Genomic DNA, 18,835 nt, shown 5'->3' with positions numbered 1-18,835 from the left:
GCAAAACTGGACACAGGACTCCAGATGTGGCCTCCCCAGTGCTGAATAGAGAAGAATCACTGCCCTCGATCTGCTGGCACCGCTCCTCCCAATGCAGCTCAAGATGCCATTAGCCTTATTGGCAACATGGGCACACTGCTGGTTCCTGGTCAGCCCATTGTCCACTGTCATCCCCAGGTCCTTCTCTGCAGTGCTGCTCCCCAGTCCCTCACCCCAGCCTGTACAGCTGCATTTAAACCACCAGCGAAAGTTCGTGAGGATGAGATTATTGAAATACAGGGAGATGACTACAAAATGTCAAAATCCACATAGCTCCATACAGAAGCAAGAACCAGAGCCTTACCCAGGGAAACGAGGGCTTGGTAATTCCTCAGCATCTGGTCCCGGTAAAGCACCTTGTCTTCTTCTTCCAGCAGCTCCCACTCCTCCCGCGTGAAATACACTGACACATCCGCAAACACCTCCCGGAGCTGTGGGCACAAGCACTGCACCATCAGTGTCTCCTGGGCCAGCTGCTCCCAGCCCCACGGCCCATCTGCAATCGCTCTGCACTACAGCTCATTGCAGGCTTAGCCAGGACATGCAGGGCTGCAGCATCCCCCGTTACTCAGTGCACACGCGAGGTGGATGCAGCTGTGGACATGGGAGCTCCGGGTCGGTGTCAGCCCAGCTCATCATGTCCTGTCTGCTTGGTCCTTTGAAGCACCTGAGCCAGCACTTTTAGGGGCAGGGAGCCCCGTCTCCATGCAGTCTCACCAGGCCTTCCCGTGCCAGCACCTCTGGTATCTGCACTTGGGGGGAGCTCCTGCTAATGCCAGCTTGGACTGTTTGCAGCCTGTGACACCACAGGCTTGATGCTCTGCAGCTCTTGTCTGCTACCCACATTTTTTTACAGCCCCCCTGGCTCCTCCTGTGCTCTGCTCAACCTGTGTTCCCCCCCACTGCACCCAGTGCTCTGCCCCTGCTTTGGGGACCTGTCCTGCCCCTTCTGCCCTGGGCCTGGCTCGGGTGTCAGGGAGCCCCTCTCCTCCAGTCCCCCTGGGCAAGTCCTCTGCACATCCAGCTTCACAGGCTCTTCTCCGGGAGGTTTCTGCTCAGCGCTGCTCAGGGTCCCAGCACCTGCGGGTGGGGAGGAGCGCGGAGGGCAGCGCTGGTGCTGCTGGCAGGGGGACAGCCGTGCTCGCCTCCCGCACCGGCCTGGGACTGAGGCAGATGGAGGCTTCGGTGTGTGGAGGATGGGGGAGAAGGCAGACTCCTTGTCCCACAGCTCTTGCTGAGGGCAGGAGGCTGGAGATGAGCCCCAATAACTCTGTCCCAGTCCGGGGTGGTCATCACGACGCCCTGTCAGAAATGGCAGCTCCTCGACCTTCACACTTGCTGTTACCTGGGGACGAGCTGGGATGGGCTTCACCTGTCCCCCAAAGGTAAGCGTGTGTTTTCTTCCAGGTTGGTGGATCTCCTCCGGCGGGCTTTAAACTAGGCTCGTCGGGGGGAGGGGAAGATGAGGGTGGGGGAGGCTGTGGACCACCAAACCAGGTGGCACCCACAAGGACAGCCCAGCCTGAAGAAAGAGAGCTTTGGGAACGTGAAAGGCAGGGGGTGGACAGCAATACGGCACAGGTAAGGAACGGGAAGGTTAGGGACAAAAAGCCCTTTAGGACTTGGAGCGAGGGGGTAGCAAAAGCACCAGTCACAGGGCTCAAGTGCCTATATACTAATGCTAGGAGCATGGGGAACAAGCAGGATGAACTAGCGCTCCTGGTTGCACTAAACGACTACGACTTAGTGGGGCTGACGGAAACCTGGTGGGATCCATCCCACGACTGGGCGGTACATATTGAGGGCTATAGATTGTACAGAAAGGACAGAGTGGGGAAAGGGGGGGAGGGGTTGCGCTCTATGTTAAGGAGCAATATACATCAACCCTCATCAAGACAGAATCAAAGGATGAGGAAGTAGAAGGACTGTGGGTTAGGCTACATGGGGGGCAAGGAGAAAAGGATTTGGTGGTAGGGGTCTGCTACAGACCCCCACATCAAGGGGAAGAAATAGATTTGGGGCTCCTGAGGCAACTCTCAGAGACCATAAAAGCTAAAGAGGCGGTGGTCATGGGGGACCTAAACTACCCGGACATCTGCTGGGAGACACAGACAGCAAAGTCCCACCGCTCACGCAGGTTTCTAACCTGTGTACAGGACCTCCACCTGACGCAGGAGGTACATGGTCCCACTAGGGGGAATGCCTTACTGGATCTGGTATTGGCAACGGGGGATGACATAGTAGGGGACCTACAGATCGGTAGCCATCTGGGGGACAGTGATCACCTAAAAGTACAATTCAACATAAGGCGTCGAGTGGGTAAGGTAACCAGTAGGGTGAACGTGCTGGACTTTAGGAAAGCTGATTTCAGCAAACTCAGGCGATTAGTGAAGGATGCACTGCAGAGTAGTAGTTTTGAAACGATGGGAGCCCAAGAAGGGTGGCTGTGCCTTAAGGAAGCTATCCTTCTCGCACAAAGCGAGACGATCCCCGTGCGAGGTAAAAGAGGGAAAGGGGCCAGGAGGCTTCCCTGGCTGACCAGAGAAATCCTGGGCAGACTAAGGGCCAAAAGGGGAGCACATAAAAAGTGGAAACAGGGAGAGCTCACCAAAGAGGAATATACCTCTTCTGCTCGTGCTTGTAGGGAGGCAGTTAGACAGGCCAAAGCTACCATGGAGCTGAGGATGGCAACCCAAGTAAAAGACAATAAGAAATTGTTTTTTAGATATATAGGGAGTAAAAGGAAGGCCCAGGGAGGAATAGGACCCCTGCTAAATGGGCAGAAACAATTGGTGACGGACAGAGGGGACAAGGCTGAACTCCTCAACGAGTTCTTCGCCTCAGTGCTCCTAAGCGAGAGGCACGACAAGTCTCTCCCTGGGAGTGTAGGGAGGCAGCAGCAAGGCACCAGACTCCCATGTGTGGACCCTGAGGTGGGGCAGGGTCACTTGGAAGAACCGGATGCCTTTAAGTCGGCAGGCCCGGATGAGCTCCATCCGAGGGTGCTGAAGGCACTGGCCGACATCATTGCAGAGCCACTGGCGGGAATATTTGAACGCTCGTGGCGCACGGGTCAAGTCCCGGAGGACTGGAAAAGGGCCAATGTGGTTCCCATTTTCAAGAAGGGGAGGAAGGAGGACCCGGGTAACTATAGGCCAGTCAGTCTCACCTCCATCCTTGGCAAAATCTTTGAGAAAATCATCAAGGCTCACATTTGTGAGAGCCTGGCAGGACAAATTATGCTGAGGGGAAACCAGCACGGGTTCGTGGCAGGCAGATCGTGCCTGACCAATCTAGTCTCTTTTTATGACCAGGTCACAAAACGCCTCGACGCAGGAGGAGGGGTGGATGTCGTATACTTGGACTTCAGGAAGGCCTTTGACACGGTATCCCACCCCATACTGGTGAACAAGTTAAGGGGCTGTGACTTGGATGACTGCACAGTCCGGCGGGTGGAGAATTGGCTGGAGGGTCGCACCCAGAGAGTTGTGGTGGATGGGTCGGTTTCGACCTGGAAGAGTGTGGGCAGTGGGGTCCCGCAGGGCTCGGTCCTTGGACCGATACTCTTTAATGTCTTCATCAGCGACTTGGACGAGGGGGTGAAATGTACTCTGTCCAAGTTTGCAGATGACACTAAGCTATGGGGCGAAGTGGACACGCCGGAGGGCAGGGAGCAGCTGCAAGCAGACCTGGACAGGTTAGACAAGTGGGCAGAAAACAACAGAATGCAGTTCAACAAGGAGAAATGCAAAGTGCTGCATCTAGGGAGGAAAAATGTCCAGCACACCTACAGCCTAGGAAATGACCTGCTGGGTGGCACGGAAGTGGAAAGGGATCTTGGAGTCCTAGTAGACTCCAAGATGAACATGAGTCGGCAGTGTGACGAAACCATCAGAAAAGCCAATGGCACTTTATCGTGCATCAGCAGATGCATGACAAATAAGTCCAAGGAGGTGATACTTCCCCTCTATCGGGCGCTGGTCAGACCGCAGCTGGAGTACTGCGTGCAATTCTGGGCGCCGCACTTCAAGAAAGATGCGGATAACCTGGAGAGGGTCCAGAGAAGGGCCACTCGTATGGTTAAGGGCCTGCAGGCCAAGCCCTATGAGGAGAGATTAGAGAAACTGGACCTTTTCAGCCTCCGCAAGAGAAGGTTGAGAGGCGACCTGGTGGCTGCCTATAAGTTCATCAGGGGGGCACAGAAGGGAATTGGTGAGTATTTATTCACCAAGGCCCCCCCGGGGGTTACAAGAAATAATGGCCACAAGCTGGAGGAGAGCAGATTTAGATTAGATATTAGGAGGAACTTCTTCACAGTGCGAGTGGCCAAGCTCTGGAACGGGCTCCCAAGGGAGGTGGTGCTCTCCCCTACCCTGGGGGTATTCAAGAGAAGGTTGGATGTGTATCTAGCTGGGGTAATGTAGGCCCAGCACTCTTTCCTGCTTATGCAGGGGGTCGGACTCGATGATCTGTTGAGGTCCCTTCCGACCCTAGCATCTATGAATCTATGAATCTATGAATCTATGAGATCAGCGTGTCACTGGGGAGCTGGGATGTGGAAGACACGGGGCTGGGAGGGAACTTCCCCCAAGGACATGGCAATGGGGACAGCAGCATCCATGTCAGAGGGAAACGTTCTCTGTTGGAGCTTCTTGTCCTGCTCCTGCCCCAGCTGAAACCCCTCAGCCATGGCCATAGCACAGGTCTGCACGCTGCGTCCCATGCCCAGCTCATGCCCTGAGGCAGGATGGCCAGGAACGGCTCCAGCATCACCAGCTGCAGCACCTGCTCCTTGCTGCAGTGCTCGGGCTCCAGCCAGCCCTGGCACAGCTCCCGCAAGTGGCTGCAAGCCTCTCGCTGTCCCTGCACTTGCATGTGGCACCTGCTGACAGCATCCTGTTTGCAGGGCCCTGAAAGAAAGGAGACAGCATAGACTTCAGCACATGACAGGAGACCCAGGACCATCAACCCCAAGGTCTGCCCAGCCCTCATGCCCCAACTGTCCCCATCCAAAGCAGCCTCAGGGTTGTCCTCACTTCCCATCCTGCCTCTCACAGACTGTGGGGCCCCAGCTAGCTACAGAAACCCCCACCACAGCTCCACCCCCCCACCCCGAGGCTCACACCTGCCCCAGCCTGTGCCAGGCCCTGACGCTCCTGCCTGCACCCAGTGTAGCCCAGGTCCCCGCCCTATAGCCCGTCCAGTGTCCCCACACCACTGACCCCCACAGCATCAGCAGGGGATACAGCCCCACGCTGCCCCTGCCGATCCCACAGCACATTTCAAAGATAGGGGTGGGCTGAGAGGTATTTCCCAGGCAGGGGGGTGGCAGGCAGGGCACGGTACCACTTTTCAGCCTGGGCAGGAGCCTGTGGCATCACCAGCATGTCCCAGCTCAGAGGGGAGACTCTCCCCAGCATTGCGGTTCATCCCAGGCTGGATGAGCATCACTGCTCCAACTAGTCTCCATGGGGTTTCCCCACACCCCAGAGAGCAGCTCCCCCATGCTGCCTGCGCCTGGGTTGGGGGGGGGGGGGAGGAGCAAGCCCCAGGTTGTAGCGGGTCTGGGATGATGCCCCCGGGCAGGGGCCAGCAGTGCCTGGGTGTGCGTGGTGGCAGTGCAGGGGATAAGGATGGGGCAGCCTCTGGGTTTGTGTATCGGAGCAGGGCAGGAGCCTGGGGGAGTGGGTGCAGGGCAGGGGGAACTGTGTGGGCCAGATGGGGGCAGGCTGGTATGATATGGACAATCCTCCCCCCCTACCCCAGATATACTCCTTTTGGGAGGGGGAGAGTTGCTATCTTAGAACCAGAAAAAAAAAATCATACACTAAAAGTCAAACACGTACTGTTACATATTTTCATTTTATTACAAAAAATATTTTTGTCATTTGCATTTGTGTAGTGTACATAGATGTGACTGCATAATAACTCAAAAACAAATTTTTGCTCGTGTTGGGGTGTGGTTGGTTGTTGTGCATGTGTGTGTATATGGTTGGTGTGTCTATGTACAGTGAGAGTGGGGGCGTGCATGGTGTGTGCGTTTGTGTGTGTATGGTGGGATGCGAATGTGTGTGTGTGTGTGTGTATGTGCGCGCGCGTGCATGATGGGATGTGGGGGTGGGTGGGCGCGTATATCATAGAATCACAAGACCAAACGGGAACTGCAGGTTCATCACGTCCGGTCCCGTGCCACGGGCAGGGCATTATTGGGCTCAGACAAGCTCGACAAGGTACCTGTCCAGCCTCACCTTGAACACCTCCAGGGATGGCGACTGCACCACGTCCACTGCGAGCGTAGTCCAGATTCTAGTGACCCCAACAGAGAAGAAGTTTTTTCTTATGTCCAGCCATAATTTACCCTCTATTAGTTTGTGGCCATTGGTCCTCCTCCTCCTGTGAGGTGCCTTCCTGAAGAGTTGCTGCCTTAGATCTTGGTGCTCCCCCCGATGTACTTGTAGGTGGCTACAAGCCCCCTCTCAAGGACCTATCCTCCAGACAGCTAATCATACGAGCTGCCCTTCTCTGCACCCTCTCGAGCTTATCCACATCCTTGCTGAAGTGTGGTGCCCAGAACTGGACACACTGCTCCAGCTGAGGCCTCACCAAAACTGAATACAGGGAGAAGCACCTCCCTGGATCTACTGGCCACACATGAGCTGATGTACGCCACAGCTGTATTTGCTTTGCTGGCAACCTCATCGCACTGTTGGCCCCTGTTCATCTTCCAGTCGATTGGGACCCCCAGGTCCCATTTAGATGCTATGCCAGTCAGTGGACCATCACCCATCGTGTAGCACTTCTCCCTGCTGAACCTCATCTGATCCTGTTCCACCCATGAATCCAGTCTTCCAAGGTCATCCTGGACCATTACCCTATCCTCTGATGTGCTCCCATTTCCCCACAGCTTGGTGTCTTCTTCAAACTTGACCACTGAGCTTTCCACCCCCTTGTCCAAGTCAATAATAACAATGTTAAAGAGCATGGGCCCAAGCACCAATCCCTGAGGGACACCACTGGAGATGGACCTCCAGGATGAGGCCATCCCATTGATTACAGCTCTCTGGCAGTGGCCCCTAAGCCAGTTGTCCACTCACCTCACTGCAGACTGGTCTAGCCCAGTAGCCTTCAATTTAGTCAAGACAATCTCGCGGGAAACAGAATCGAAGGCTTTACTGAGGTCTAAGTAAATGACACCAACCTCGTGCCCCTCATCCAGCAACCTCCCATCTCTCATGTGTAAGCATCCCTGCACTTCAAAATGGTGGCAGGGGTGCTTTAACTGAAGCATGAGCTCATTCAATAATCCATAACTCAAGAGCCTCACCACCATTTTGACATGCAAGGATGCTGATACAAAAGACACTGCAGCACACTGCACACAATAGCACTTTAATTTCAGCGGCTCTCAGAGCCACTCTAATTAAAGTGCCACCTGCCTCCCACCCATGGAGCACATGTAAAAGTGACCCTGGTGAGCAGCATGACAGCAGAAGCATGGGAGGGCTGAACACTTTCCACTCTATACTCCAAGCGGGGGACCCCAAGCACCTGAGCCCACATGTAACACACACCCTGGAGGGGAATAAAGAGCTGGTGAAGGGGGTTTCTTGCCCTGGTCAGTCCTACACTGAACTGCTCACAGAACTGTAGCTCTGAACTGAATCATGGTGGGTCCATACATGGGCAGGTGGGTGTTGCCTTCTCCTGCTGCATGGTCATTGTTACCCCAAAGCATAGGGACTTCTCTCCATGGCTCAGCCTGTCCTGTGCATGGGGCATGGGCTCTGCTGAGGCTGACTAGCAGGGGTCTGAGTCCCAGGGGCAGAGTCTGTGCAGCTGGACAAGGAGAAGGGGAGGGTAGTGCTCAAAGTCTGGATGTCCCCTTGAGGAGCAAAGTGATCCTTGGTTTTGCAGACAAAGGTCAAACTAGACCCAAGGACTGGAAACTGGAGTGTGGCTTACTCATGCCAAAAATAAGACAAGTTTTTCTTTTCCCAGTGAGGGAACTGGACCCTTGTGACCACTTCCCAGGAACCCTGGGGGAGTCTCCATCGCTGGGAAGATTCCCACCTACAACTGAGCATGTTTCTAACACAGAGTTCTTGGCTTGGGTGAGCCAGGGCAGAGTTGTCCACTGCCCACCTCACCTCCCACCACAGAGCCCGGCCCCCTCCAGCCCCACACTGAGCTTCAAGACAGACACTTTCCCACCCACTGTCCCCAAATCACTCATAGCTAGAGATGTGCTCACATGGCACCACACTGCTCCACATTTCATGCCCCACACCACTTCCACCTGCAACTCATGACCCCAGGAAGGGCCTCTGAGCAACAGCTCAGATCTAACCCCCTTGTGAGGACAGCAGACCTTGGATAGAGGCTCGTGCAGCCCAGGCCCATGGGCCGGGCAGACAGAGTCACAGAATCACCAAGTGGGAAGGGACCTAGACAGATCATCGAGTCCGACCCCCCCGCCATGGGCAGGAAGGAACACTGGAGGTGGAGGGGTCACAAGACCCCAGCCAGGTGCCTATCCAGGCTCCTCTTGAAGATTTCCAGGGAAGGTGAGAGCACCACCTCTTTGGGAAGCCTATTCCAGGCTCTGGCCACCCTTACCGTGAAGTAGTTCTTCCTAATATCCAACCTCAACCTGTCCTCCCGCAGCTTGTGGCCATTGTTCCTGGTGACTCCAAGGGGGGCCCTGGGGAACAGACTTCCCCGAGTCCCTGCTGCTGGCCCCTGATAAGATCCCCCCCTCAGTCTCCTCTTGCGGAGACTGAAGAGAGATTCAGGTCCCTTAGCCTCTCCTCATAGGGCTGGCCACGGAGGCCCCCAACCACACGAGTGGCCTCCTCTGGACCCTCTCTAGGATCCCCATGTCCCTCTTGAAGTGCGGCGCCCAGGACTGGACACAGGGCTCCAGCTGCGGCCTGACTAGTGCTGCATAGAGGGGGAGCAAGACCTCTCGGGATCTGTTAGTGACGCCCTGTTGATGCAGGACAGGGTGCGGTTGGCTCTGCCTACTGCTTCATCACATTGGCGACTCATATTCATCCTGGAGTCAATCCTGACTCCAAGATCCCTCTCTGCCTCTGTGCTGCCGAGAGGGTCAGCCCCTAACCTATAACCATAATGCTGGTTCCCCCTCCCCAGGTGCAGCACCCTGCACTTGTCCTCGTTGAATGGCAGCCTGTTCAGATCCGCCCACTTCGCCAACCTATCCAGGTCTGCCTGGATGCGGTCCCTGCCTTCCGGTGTATTGACTTCCCCCCCCAGCTCGGTGTCATCAGTGAACTTGAACAGGGTGCTCTCCAAACCCTCGTCCAGGTCGCTAATGAAGATGTTGAACAGCACCGGCCCCAGGATCGAGCCCTGGGGGACTCCGCTGCCCACACCCCCCAAGGTTGACATCGACCCGTCCACCGCCACCCTCTGGGTGCGCCCCTGGAGCCAGTTTGCCACCCGTGTGACCGTGCATTCGTCCATGCCGCAGCCCCTCAGCTTGCCCACCAGCATTGGGTGGGACACCGTGTCGAAGGCCTTCAGGAAGTCCAAGAAGATGACATCGACTTCCTCCTTCCCATCTAAGCTCTTTCTTACCTGGTCATAGAAAGAGACCAGGTTGGTCAGGAAGGATCGGCCTGGCACGAACCCGTGCTGGTTACCGCTCAACCTCACTTCCCCTGCAGGGCTCTCACAAATGTGGCCCTTGATCATTTTTTCAAAGACCTTCCCCAGGATAGAAGCGAGGCTGACTGGCCTGTAGTTGCTAGGCTCTTTCTTCCTCCCCTTCCTGAAAATAGGGACCACGCTGGCCCTTTTCCAGTCTTCAGGGACTTGGCCCGAGCACCAGGAGTCCTCCAACAGCCGTGCCAATGGCTCCGCGATGACACCAGCCAGTTCCCTCAGCACCTGGGCCTGGATGACCTTCATCCACGTCGACTTGGACACATCTAAGCCCTCGAGGTAATCCTTAACTAGGGCTGAACTAAGTTGGGGGACTCGCATCCTTCCCAGGCCTCTCTACGCTGTCACCCGAGAGCGCCCCGTTGTCAGCAGATGGGAACACAGAGGCAAAGAACGTGTTGAAGGGTTCGGCCTTCTCTCGCGCCTCCGTCAGCAACTGCCCTGCCCTGCCTCATAGGGGTCCAGTGTTACCCCGAGACTTCTTCTTGCTCCCTATATACTTGAAAAAGGACTTTTTGTTATCTTTAATCCCAGAAACTAATCTAAGCTCCAGTGCTGCTTTAGCCTTCCTTACCAAATCCCTACAAGCTCGGGTCAGGGAGGTGTGTTCCTCCTTTGTCCCTGGCCCCTGCTTCCACCGCCAGTACGCTTTTTTCTTTGCCCTCAGGCCAGCCTGGGTATCCGCGCTCAGCCATGAAGGTTTCTTGCATCCTTTTCCCACCTTCCTGCGCAGAGGAATTGCATCCTGCTGTGCCCCAAGGATCGCCTCCTTGAAGAAGGACCACCTTTCCTAGACCCCCAGTCTAGCTACCCCCTGGGCTCCGAGTGCCTCCCTGACTACTGCCCTGAGCACATCGAAGTTGGCTTTCCTGAAGTCAAGCATTCGCGCTGTGCTAGTTCCCCTCCCCACCTCCCTCTGAAGAGCAAACTGGATCATTTCATGATCACTGTCCCCAACTTCACTTGTACTAGCACCTCCCCCACCAGGTCGTCCCCAGAGGCTAACACCAGATCCAGTATGGCATTTCCCCTCGTGGGGACGAGCACCTCCTGCACGAGGTGCAGGTCCTGGACGCACGTCAGGAGCCTTCGTGAGTGGCTCGACCTGCCCGACTGCTCCTCCCAGTTGATGTCAGGGTAATTCATATCCCCCATGACCACAACATCCCTTGCACGCATGGCCTCCCCCAGCTGCCTGGAGAATTCCAGATCCAGCTCTTCCTCCTGATGTGGTGGCCTGTAGTAAACCCCTACCACCAGATCCCTCTCCCCCAGCTCTCCTTGAAATTTGACCCACAGGGTCTCAGTTAAGCCTTCCTCTGGTCCCACTTAGAAGGTAGAACTGGTATACTGTTCCCTAACATAAAGCACAACCCCCCCACCTTTTTTTCCCTTCAGACATGGTCTGGAGCAAAGAGGAAACACTTTGCAAACAACTGTTACCTGTGGAGGACCAGGCTCTTTAGAGGGTCTGAGCCCGGCCAACATAGCCATCTTCACACCCAAAGCAGCATTGCTCATGGGCTGTGGAAAACAAGAGCAGCCCAGCCAAGCCAAGCCAGATCACATGAAAAGAGACCTCCTGCAGTTCACGAGCTTCCCTTTCTGGGTAGGTCCAAGTGGCCAGGCCTGGAATCATAGAAGAGGAGAAGAAGTCACATCTACTCCAGTGTTTCTCAAACCATGGGTCGCAACCCAAACGTGGGTCACAAAAATATATGAAAGGGTCATGAACAAATTTTAAAATGGATTCTCTTTTGAAACATGAGAAACTGTGGGTTTTCCCTGCAGGCTGGCAGAGTTCCTGTTGTGTCCCTTGCCCCCAGCCCCACTGCCTGCTGGGTGGGGAAGGGAATCCACATGTTAGACCTGGTGCTGCTGGCACAGGACGAGCCCTGCTATTGTTCTGTACTGGCATGTGCCCGAGGCAGCCACAGGCTTCGCACGTGGGAGCAGAGAGCAAAGGAAGTCACAGTCCCACAGTTCAGTCCATGCAGCTGGGTTGAGCCCCAGGGACTCTGTCCCTCCCTGGAGTGGGGAATCGCTGCTCTGTGGCAGAGTCCTCATGAGCATCACTCCAAAGGGACCCCTGGGCTCAGGGCCTGGGACAGGATTCAGAGTTTAAGGAGAGGGGGAGGGCAATGCAAGGACACTCTGCTCCAGGCTGTGAGATGAACTTCCAGGGGATGCCAGGAGAGCAGGAAAAGCCTGTTAGCATGGCAGTGCTACAAGGCCCAGCCAAGATAAAGGATCTTTCTGCTGGGGGCTGCCCACCTGCGTGAGAACGACCAGGGCATCGCACCGTGGTGCTGCCAGCTCAGAGCCTGCTCCCACCCGACCAGGAATCAAGAGGTTCCCAAACGCCCCAGTGGACACTAGAGCTGTGTGATGCTTCGGACCGTGCTTCAGATCCATAGAAGCTTTGGACACCGAAGCACGTCCGGATCGAAGCACTGGCTTCGTTAGGCTTTTCAAAGTGGTTTGGAAAAGCTTTGGAGCTGCCTTGGAGATCCGGCCATAGGGTATAAGGGGAATCAATGAAATATCTATAACTTTGTTGTCTTGCACCTGATTTGCATGACATTTGCAGGAGTGGTATCCTCCGCTGAGAGCATACAGTCTGCCAAGTTTCAAGAAGATTGGTGCAGGGGTTCAGGTGGAACTGCACCCCAAATTCATGAAAGCAAAACTCATGTCATGTGTACGCGTTAAGCCACAGTGGGGGAAAACTGCAGGGGTGGTGGCCCCTGCTGAGGTCACAAAGTCTGCCAAGTTTCAAGGAGATCGGCGCAGAGGTTCGGGGGATACTGCACCTCAAAGTGCACACAAGCAAAACTCATGACATGGGTGACAGTGTGTGTGTTAAGGCACAGCAGGATGAAAGCTGCAGGCTTGCTAGCCCCTGAAAGCAGTAATCATTCCTCGTTAACTCATTAACACCTACAAAACCACAGACTAAAGAGAGGAAATAATTAATGCAGACAATCAACAGCCCCAAGACACAGACAGGCAGCTGCACAAGCACCCATGTCATGAGTTTTGCTTGTCAGCAGCTAGGGGTGCAGGGCCCCAGAAGCCAGACTTCCCTTGCACCTATCTCCTCAACAGCTGGCAGGCATTGTGGCTGCAGCAGGGGCCACCATCCCTGCAGCTGTCACCCCCTCTGCGCCTTAACACACAGTGTCACCGAAGTCACAAGTGTTGCCTGTCTGCACTTTGAGGTGCAGTTCCCCCCAAACCCCTGCACTTATCTCCTGGAAACTTGGCATGCTTTGTGGCCTGAGCAGGGGTCACCACCCCTGCAGTTTTCACGCCCCCGCGGTGCAACACGTAGATGTGACAGGAGTTTTGCTTTCAGGAATTTGGAGTGCAGTTTCCCCCAAATCCCTAAACCGATCTTCTTGAAACGTGGCAGGCTGCCTGCTCTTTGCAGATGCTAGCAACCCTTCAAGTTTCATCCACATTAGACAAAAAACAACAAAGTTATAGCTATTTCATTGATTCCCCATTATACCCTATGGCCAGATCTCCGAGGCGGCTCTGAAGCTTAGGAGCCGGTTTGGCCGGATCAAAGCAGGAAACCTGGTCCGGACCTCCACATCACGTCCCTGGCCTCCAAAGCGGCCGGATCCAAAGCCAGATTGAATACCTGCCTACTTGCACAGACCCAGTGGTCACCATCTTCTCCGAGGCACCACCTCACCCATCCCAGGCAGTTTCAAACATGTCACTGGGCAACTGGGGAGACGGAGCTGGGAGGGTACATCCCCCAGCCCCACGGAGATGGGAATGGCAGCATCCACGACCAGGGTGAACCTCTCTCACCGGGACTTGCTTGTCCTGTCCAGCCCAGGCCACGGCCTTGGCACAGGCCTCCACTTTTGCATCTCTTGGGGCAGGAGGGCCAGGACCTGCTCCTTGCTGCGGCTCCGGCCAGTGCTGCCAGAGCTCCCGCGGGCGGCTGCAGGCCTCTTCAAGCTTCCCGAGGCAGAGCAGCCGCAAGCCCCTGCAGAGCCGGCACCGCATCCCTGGGGAGTGGAGGTCATCCCCCGGTGCCAGCCAGGCCGCCCTCGCCTCAGCCCCGCGAGCGCGGAGCTCCCCTCCCCAGCACCCCGGCACGCAGAACCAGGCCCGGGCCCTTGCTGCCCCCCACCCGAGGCGCACGCGCCGGGCTGCCCTTGCAGCCAACGAGCTCGCCGCCGCGGCCTCGGCCGCGTCCCCCCGGAAATACGCCCACGTCACCGCCGCCGCGACAGGGCTCGGGCCGGGGCAGGGCCAGGGCCAGGCACGCGGGTTTCCACGGGAAACTGCCCCCGCGAGCGACAGGGCGGGGCCGGAGGACCTCGCCCCCGCGGCAGGAGGCCGGGCCCGCTCTCTGATTGGTGGCGGGGGCAGCCCTTTCCCCTCCGCTCCTCTGCTCCTACTGGCTGAGCCGGGAGGAAGGGGCGGAGACCCCAGGAATCCGGGCCTGGCCCTGAAGTAAGGCCAGGAGCTGGGGGGGGTCCCGCCCCCGCCCCCAACGGCACCCCAAGGAGCCCCCACCTCCCCGGGACGCAGCCCGGGAGACCGGGGCCGGGCCTCAGGTTCCCCCGTCTCAGGCCCCGCGCAGGGCTGAGATCCGGCTGCGGAGCCCCAGAACAATCCGCCCCCGGGGACCCTCCTGAAGCCGCCATCGGGGCGTTCCCGAGGTGTGGGCGCCCACCACCGCCTGCCAGCCGCCCGGCCTGCTGAGCACGCCGCCACTGCGCCGTGAGTTGGGGCTGGGATTACTGGGTGCACTCCGAGCACAGGTCTGTGTCCCCGGGGACTCCCGGGAAGGCACCCGGGCAGGCTCCCACCCCGCGAAGCTGGCCCACAGCCCCGTGGGGCGGGGGGCAGGGGCTGGTCGGCACCCCAGGCCCGTCAGGAACGGCTCCGCCGAGTCCCCAGAGGTCGGGGCTAAGCCTGTGCCAGCCAGCGAGGACATCGGGGGTGGCCCGAGGGAGCCTGCTGCACCAGGCCCGTGTGACTGCCTCTGTGCTACTCACTGGTAGGAGGAGCTGCCCCTTGCTGCATCCCCCATTGCTGAGCCTGGGGCGGGGGGCTTGTGAGGAGAGGCTGCAGGCCCTGGGCTTCTTGTGCCTGGAGGAGAGACAACTGAGGGGCAATCTGACAGCGGCCATCGGCTCCCTGCAGGAGGACTGCGCGTACCCCCTCCAGGCACCAAGGCATCTGAGACAAACAGACCAGCAATCGCTTCCCCTCCAGCAACCCAGGCATCACACGCACATGCATGCACACAAAAGAGCCCTGGCATCCAACACACAACCCCCTTTCCCCCAAAGAACCCAAGTTTCTGACAGCCATGTACACACCTGCATGCCCCTCATGTCTTCCAGGCTGGGACCAGGGGGGATCCCTGAGGTGGCTGCCACCGCTGCTGGTAAAGCAGCAGCTGCAGGAGGAGCCGATCCAACACTGGGGAGGAGGTGATGCACACCATGCAGCCCCCTTCTGAGACCGCGCCCCAGCTGGCACTGCGGCATGACCTCCCCACACCACAGACCTGGCGCCAACGCTTCCGGGGCCTCCGCTACCTGGAAGCCAAGGGGCCGCGAGAGGTGTGCAGCCGCTTGTGGGAGCTCTGCCAGCGCTGGCTGGAGCCCCAGCGCCGCAGCAAGGAGCAGGTCCTCGAGATGGTGGTGCTGGAGCAGTTCCTGGCCATCCTGCCCCAGGAGATGCAGAGCTGGGCGTGGGGGTGCAGCGTGCAGACCTGCGCCGAGGCCGTGGCCCTGGCCGAGGGATTTATGTTGTGGCAGCAGGAGAACGAGAAGCTCCAGGTGAGAATATTTCACCCTGATCATGGATGCTGCTGTCCCTGTCGCTGTGTGCTTGGGGGTGTTCCCTCCCAGCCCCGTCTCTCCCACGTCCCAGCTCCCCAGTGACTGCACTGATCTTGTCCCCAGGTCACAGTGAGTGTGAAGGTCGAGGAGGTGTCCTCAGACAAGGTGCCATCCACTGCGGCACTGCAGGACCCTGGTGAATCCTGGCTGGAGCAGCCAAAGCCCAATTGTGCAGACAGGCCTCTGGAGGAGTCAGGAGAGAGGGAAACCCCAGGGCACTGGGACAAGCCACCTCCTGTCCCCAGGGAGGAGCCCCTGCCCGCCCAGGACTCAGGTGAGAGACCAGATGTGAGGGCCGGGCGTGGGTCCAGGTGCTGGAGTGGCTGTGCTGCATGCAGGGGGAGAGGCTCTGTGCTGCTGCAGATTCCCCTGAAACCGTGGAGACCTGGGAGTTGTCAGCAGACAAAAGCTCCTTAGGTTGGTGCCCCAAGTGTGGCCCTTCCCCAGGAGCAGTTCCGGAGAGGTGGCTGAACCCTTTCTACAAGCTGGAGGCACTGTCCTTAGTGCAGAAATCTCTGCCAGAACATGTTGGTGCAGTAAGTGCTCTGACAGATCAGCAGCTCTTGTTCTCCCAGCAGTCCTGGAAACATTTCATAGACTTTATAGACATTAGGGCTGGAAGGGACCTCAGAAGATCATCGGGTCCACCCCCTGCCCCAGGGGCAGGAAGTCATCTAGGGTCAAAGGATCCCAGCAAGATAAGCATCCAAACGTTTCTTAAAAGAGTCCAAAGTTGGACTTCTGGAGGGAGTCAATTCCAGGCTTGGGGGCTAGGACAGGAAATAAGGTTTTCCTTATGTCCGGCCAAAACAGTTTTGGAGTTCTTTGTGACCATTAGACCTTGTCATCCCTTGGGGTGGTCTGGCAAACGCGTTCCCCCAGGTCCTGATGCATGTTCTTTATATACGTATAGGCAGCCACCGGGTCCCCCCTGAGCCTGTGCTTGTCCCTGCTGAAGAGTCCCGTGGCTCTCAGCCTCTCTTCATAAGGCCTGTTCTCCTGCCCTCTGATCATGCACGTGGCTCTCCTGGACTCTCTCAAGCTTTTCCACATCCTTCTTGAATTGTGGAGCCCAGACTTGGATGCAATACTCCAAATGCAGCCTCACCAAGACCGAGTACAGTGGGAGGATATGCGTGAGAAGCATTTATGGATGCAAGCCAGAGTTTTACTCGGTTTACCAGCTGCAACATCGCATTGATGGCTCATGTTCATCTTGTGGTCAATCATGACCCCCAATTCCCTTTGGGCCGTGGTGCTGGCAAGCATAGCGCTGCTGAGCCTATAAATAAACATGATGCGGGTTCTTTTCCCTGAGGTGGAGCACCTTAGATTTTTCCATATTGAATGTCATCAGGTTTCTATATGACAACTTTCTAAACCTATCCAGGTCAGCCTGGATCACCAGCCTATCCTCAGGTGTGGACACTCTACCCCAAAGTTTGGTGTAATCGGAGAACTTGGCCAGTCCGCTTCTGACACCAGTGTCTACATAGTTAATAAAGATGTTAACGAGTATAGGCCCAAGGATGGAGCCTTGGTGACCCAATTGGTCGTGGAGCGTCATGATGATTCACTTCTGTCGATTACCATTTTCTGGGTCCAACTTGGGAGCCAATTCCCCAGCCATCAGACTATGATGTAGCCGAGGCCACAGTTGGCCAGTTTTTCCATGAGGAGATTATGGGATCAAAGGCTTTTTTTAAGTCAAGTTATATGACGTCAATCTCTTCTCCCTTGTCCTTGATAGGTCACCTGGTCATAGAAGGAGATGAGATTGGTTAGGCAAGACCTACCCAAAACACACCCATGCTGGCTGTCCCTCAGGATGTTGCCATGGGCCAGTTTCTCAAGAATGATCTCTTTGATAATTTTTTCCAAAATCTTTCTAGGGATTGAGGTCAAGTTATTGGCTTGTAGTTTCCCAGATCTACTTTCCTCCCTTTCTTGAAGATAGGCACCACGCTGGCCTTCTTTCAATCTTCGGGTATTTCACCTGAGCGCCAGGAGTTCTTGAATATCCATACCAGTGGCTGAACTATGATGCTTGACAGCTCCTTAAGTACCCTTGGGTGTAAAGTATCTGGAGCAGCTTACTTGCAGGTGTCCAGCCTCTGAAGGTGTTCCTTTACTTGGTCTACAGCAATGTATGGTATAAATTCACCCTCACCGTGGCTGTCCCACATCATGTTGGGCAGGGCAGTCCCTTTGGGATGGTGGAAAAACTGACACAAAGTACCCATTAAGCAGGTTGGCTTTTTCTGAGTGTCGGCTGTCAGACATCCCTTTGGTTTAGCAGGAGTCTAGTGTACCCTTGCTTTTCTTCCGACTCCCCACATATCTGAAAAAGGACTTCGTATTGTCTTGTTGATATGTGTAGCCAGGTTGAGTTTGGTTGCAGCCTTGGCTTTCCTGGTTCACTCCCTACAGGTATGGACTGGTGCAGAATACTCCTCCTTTGTGGTGATTCATGTCTTCCATCCTTTATAAGCCTCTTTTTCTAGATGTAGGAAGCCTTGCCCTGGAGAGGACTGACCTTGTATTTCCCCTCCCCTCCCCTTAGCATGTGGATGTGACAGCACCAACATTCCTCGAGCTTGTTCCCAGGGAGCCGTGTCCCTGCCAGCTCTGCATGGTGTTGTAATGACCACCCCGGACTGGGACAGAGTTATTGGGGCTCATTTCCAGCCTCATGCCTTTGGGAAGAGCTGTGGGACGTGGAGTCTACCTTCTCCCCCGTCTTCCACACACCAAAGTCTCCATCTGCCTTAGCCCCAGGCCAGGACAGGAGACAAGCAGGGCTTTCCCCATGCCAGCAGCACCAGCGCTACCCTGTGCACTCTTCCCCTCCCGCAGGTGCTGGGACCCTGAGCAGCGCTGACCACAAGCCTCCCGGAGACGAGCCTGTGAAGCTGGATCTGCAGAGGACTTGCCCAGGGGGACTGGAGGAGAGGGGCTCCCTGACACGGGAGCCGGGCCCAGGGCAGCAGGGGCAGGACAGGTCCCCAAAGCAGGGGCAGAGCCTGAAGGTGAGCAGGGCACCGGGTGCAGTTGTGGGGAGCACAGCTGGGGCAGAGCTAGGAGGAGCCAGGGCATGCTTTAAAAAACATGGGGAGCAGAGAGACCTGAAGAGCATCAAGCCTGTGGTGCCAAAGGCTGCAAACAGCCCAAGCTGGCATTAGCAGGAGCTCCCTCCCAAGTGCAGATAGCCAGGAGTGCTGGCACGG

General features: G+C 56.5%; 2 protein-coding genes across 2 annotated transcripts in view; one reads left to right on the top strand and one right to left on the bottom strand.

The window, feature by feature from the left end:
- Positions 1-889: 889 nt before the first annotated feature.
- The window catches only part of LOC149875748 (uncharacterized), a 79,821-nt gene continuing 61,875 nt past the window's right edge, over positions 890-18,835 (bottom strand). The window contains exon 3 of the mRNA XM_090064118.1: positions 890-1,119. Coding sequence (XP_089920244.1) covers positions 890-1,119 — 230 coding nt within the window. The remainder of the gene's footprint in view (positions 1,120-18,835) is intronic.
- LOC149875751 (uncharacterized) overlaps positions 14,178-18,835 on the top strand; it is a 39,064-nt gene continuing 34,406 nt past the window's right edge. Inside the window, 4 exon segments of the mRNA XM_090031514.1 lie at positions 14,178-14,475; positions 15,105-15,545; positions 15,672-15,882; positions 18,465-18,637. Coding sequence (XP_089887640.1) covers positions 15,198-15,545; positions 15,672-15,882; positions 18,465-18,637 — 732 coding nt within the window. The 5' untranslated portion in view covers positions 14,178-14,475; positions 15,105-15,197.

Source organism: Crocodylus siamensis, chromosome 1 (genome assembly GCF_052110815.1).
Source record: "Crocodylus siamensis isolate JL-2025a chromosome 1, ASM5211081v1, whole genome shotgun sequence".
NCBI lineage: Eukaryota > Metazoa > Chordata > Crocodylia > Crocodylidae > Crocodylus > Crocodylus siamensis.
The sequence above is the reverse complement of the archived record's forward strand: the minus strand, read 5'-3'. Positions and strand labels throughout refer to the sequence as shown.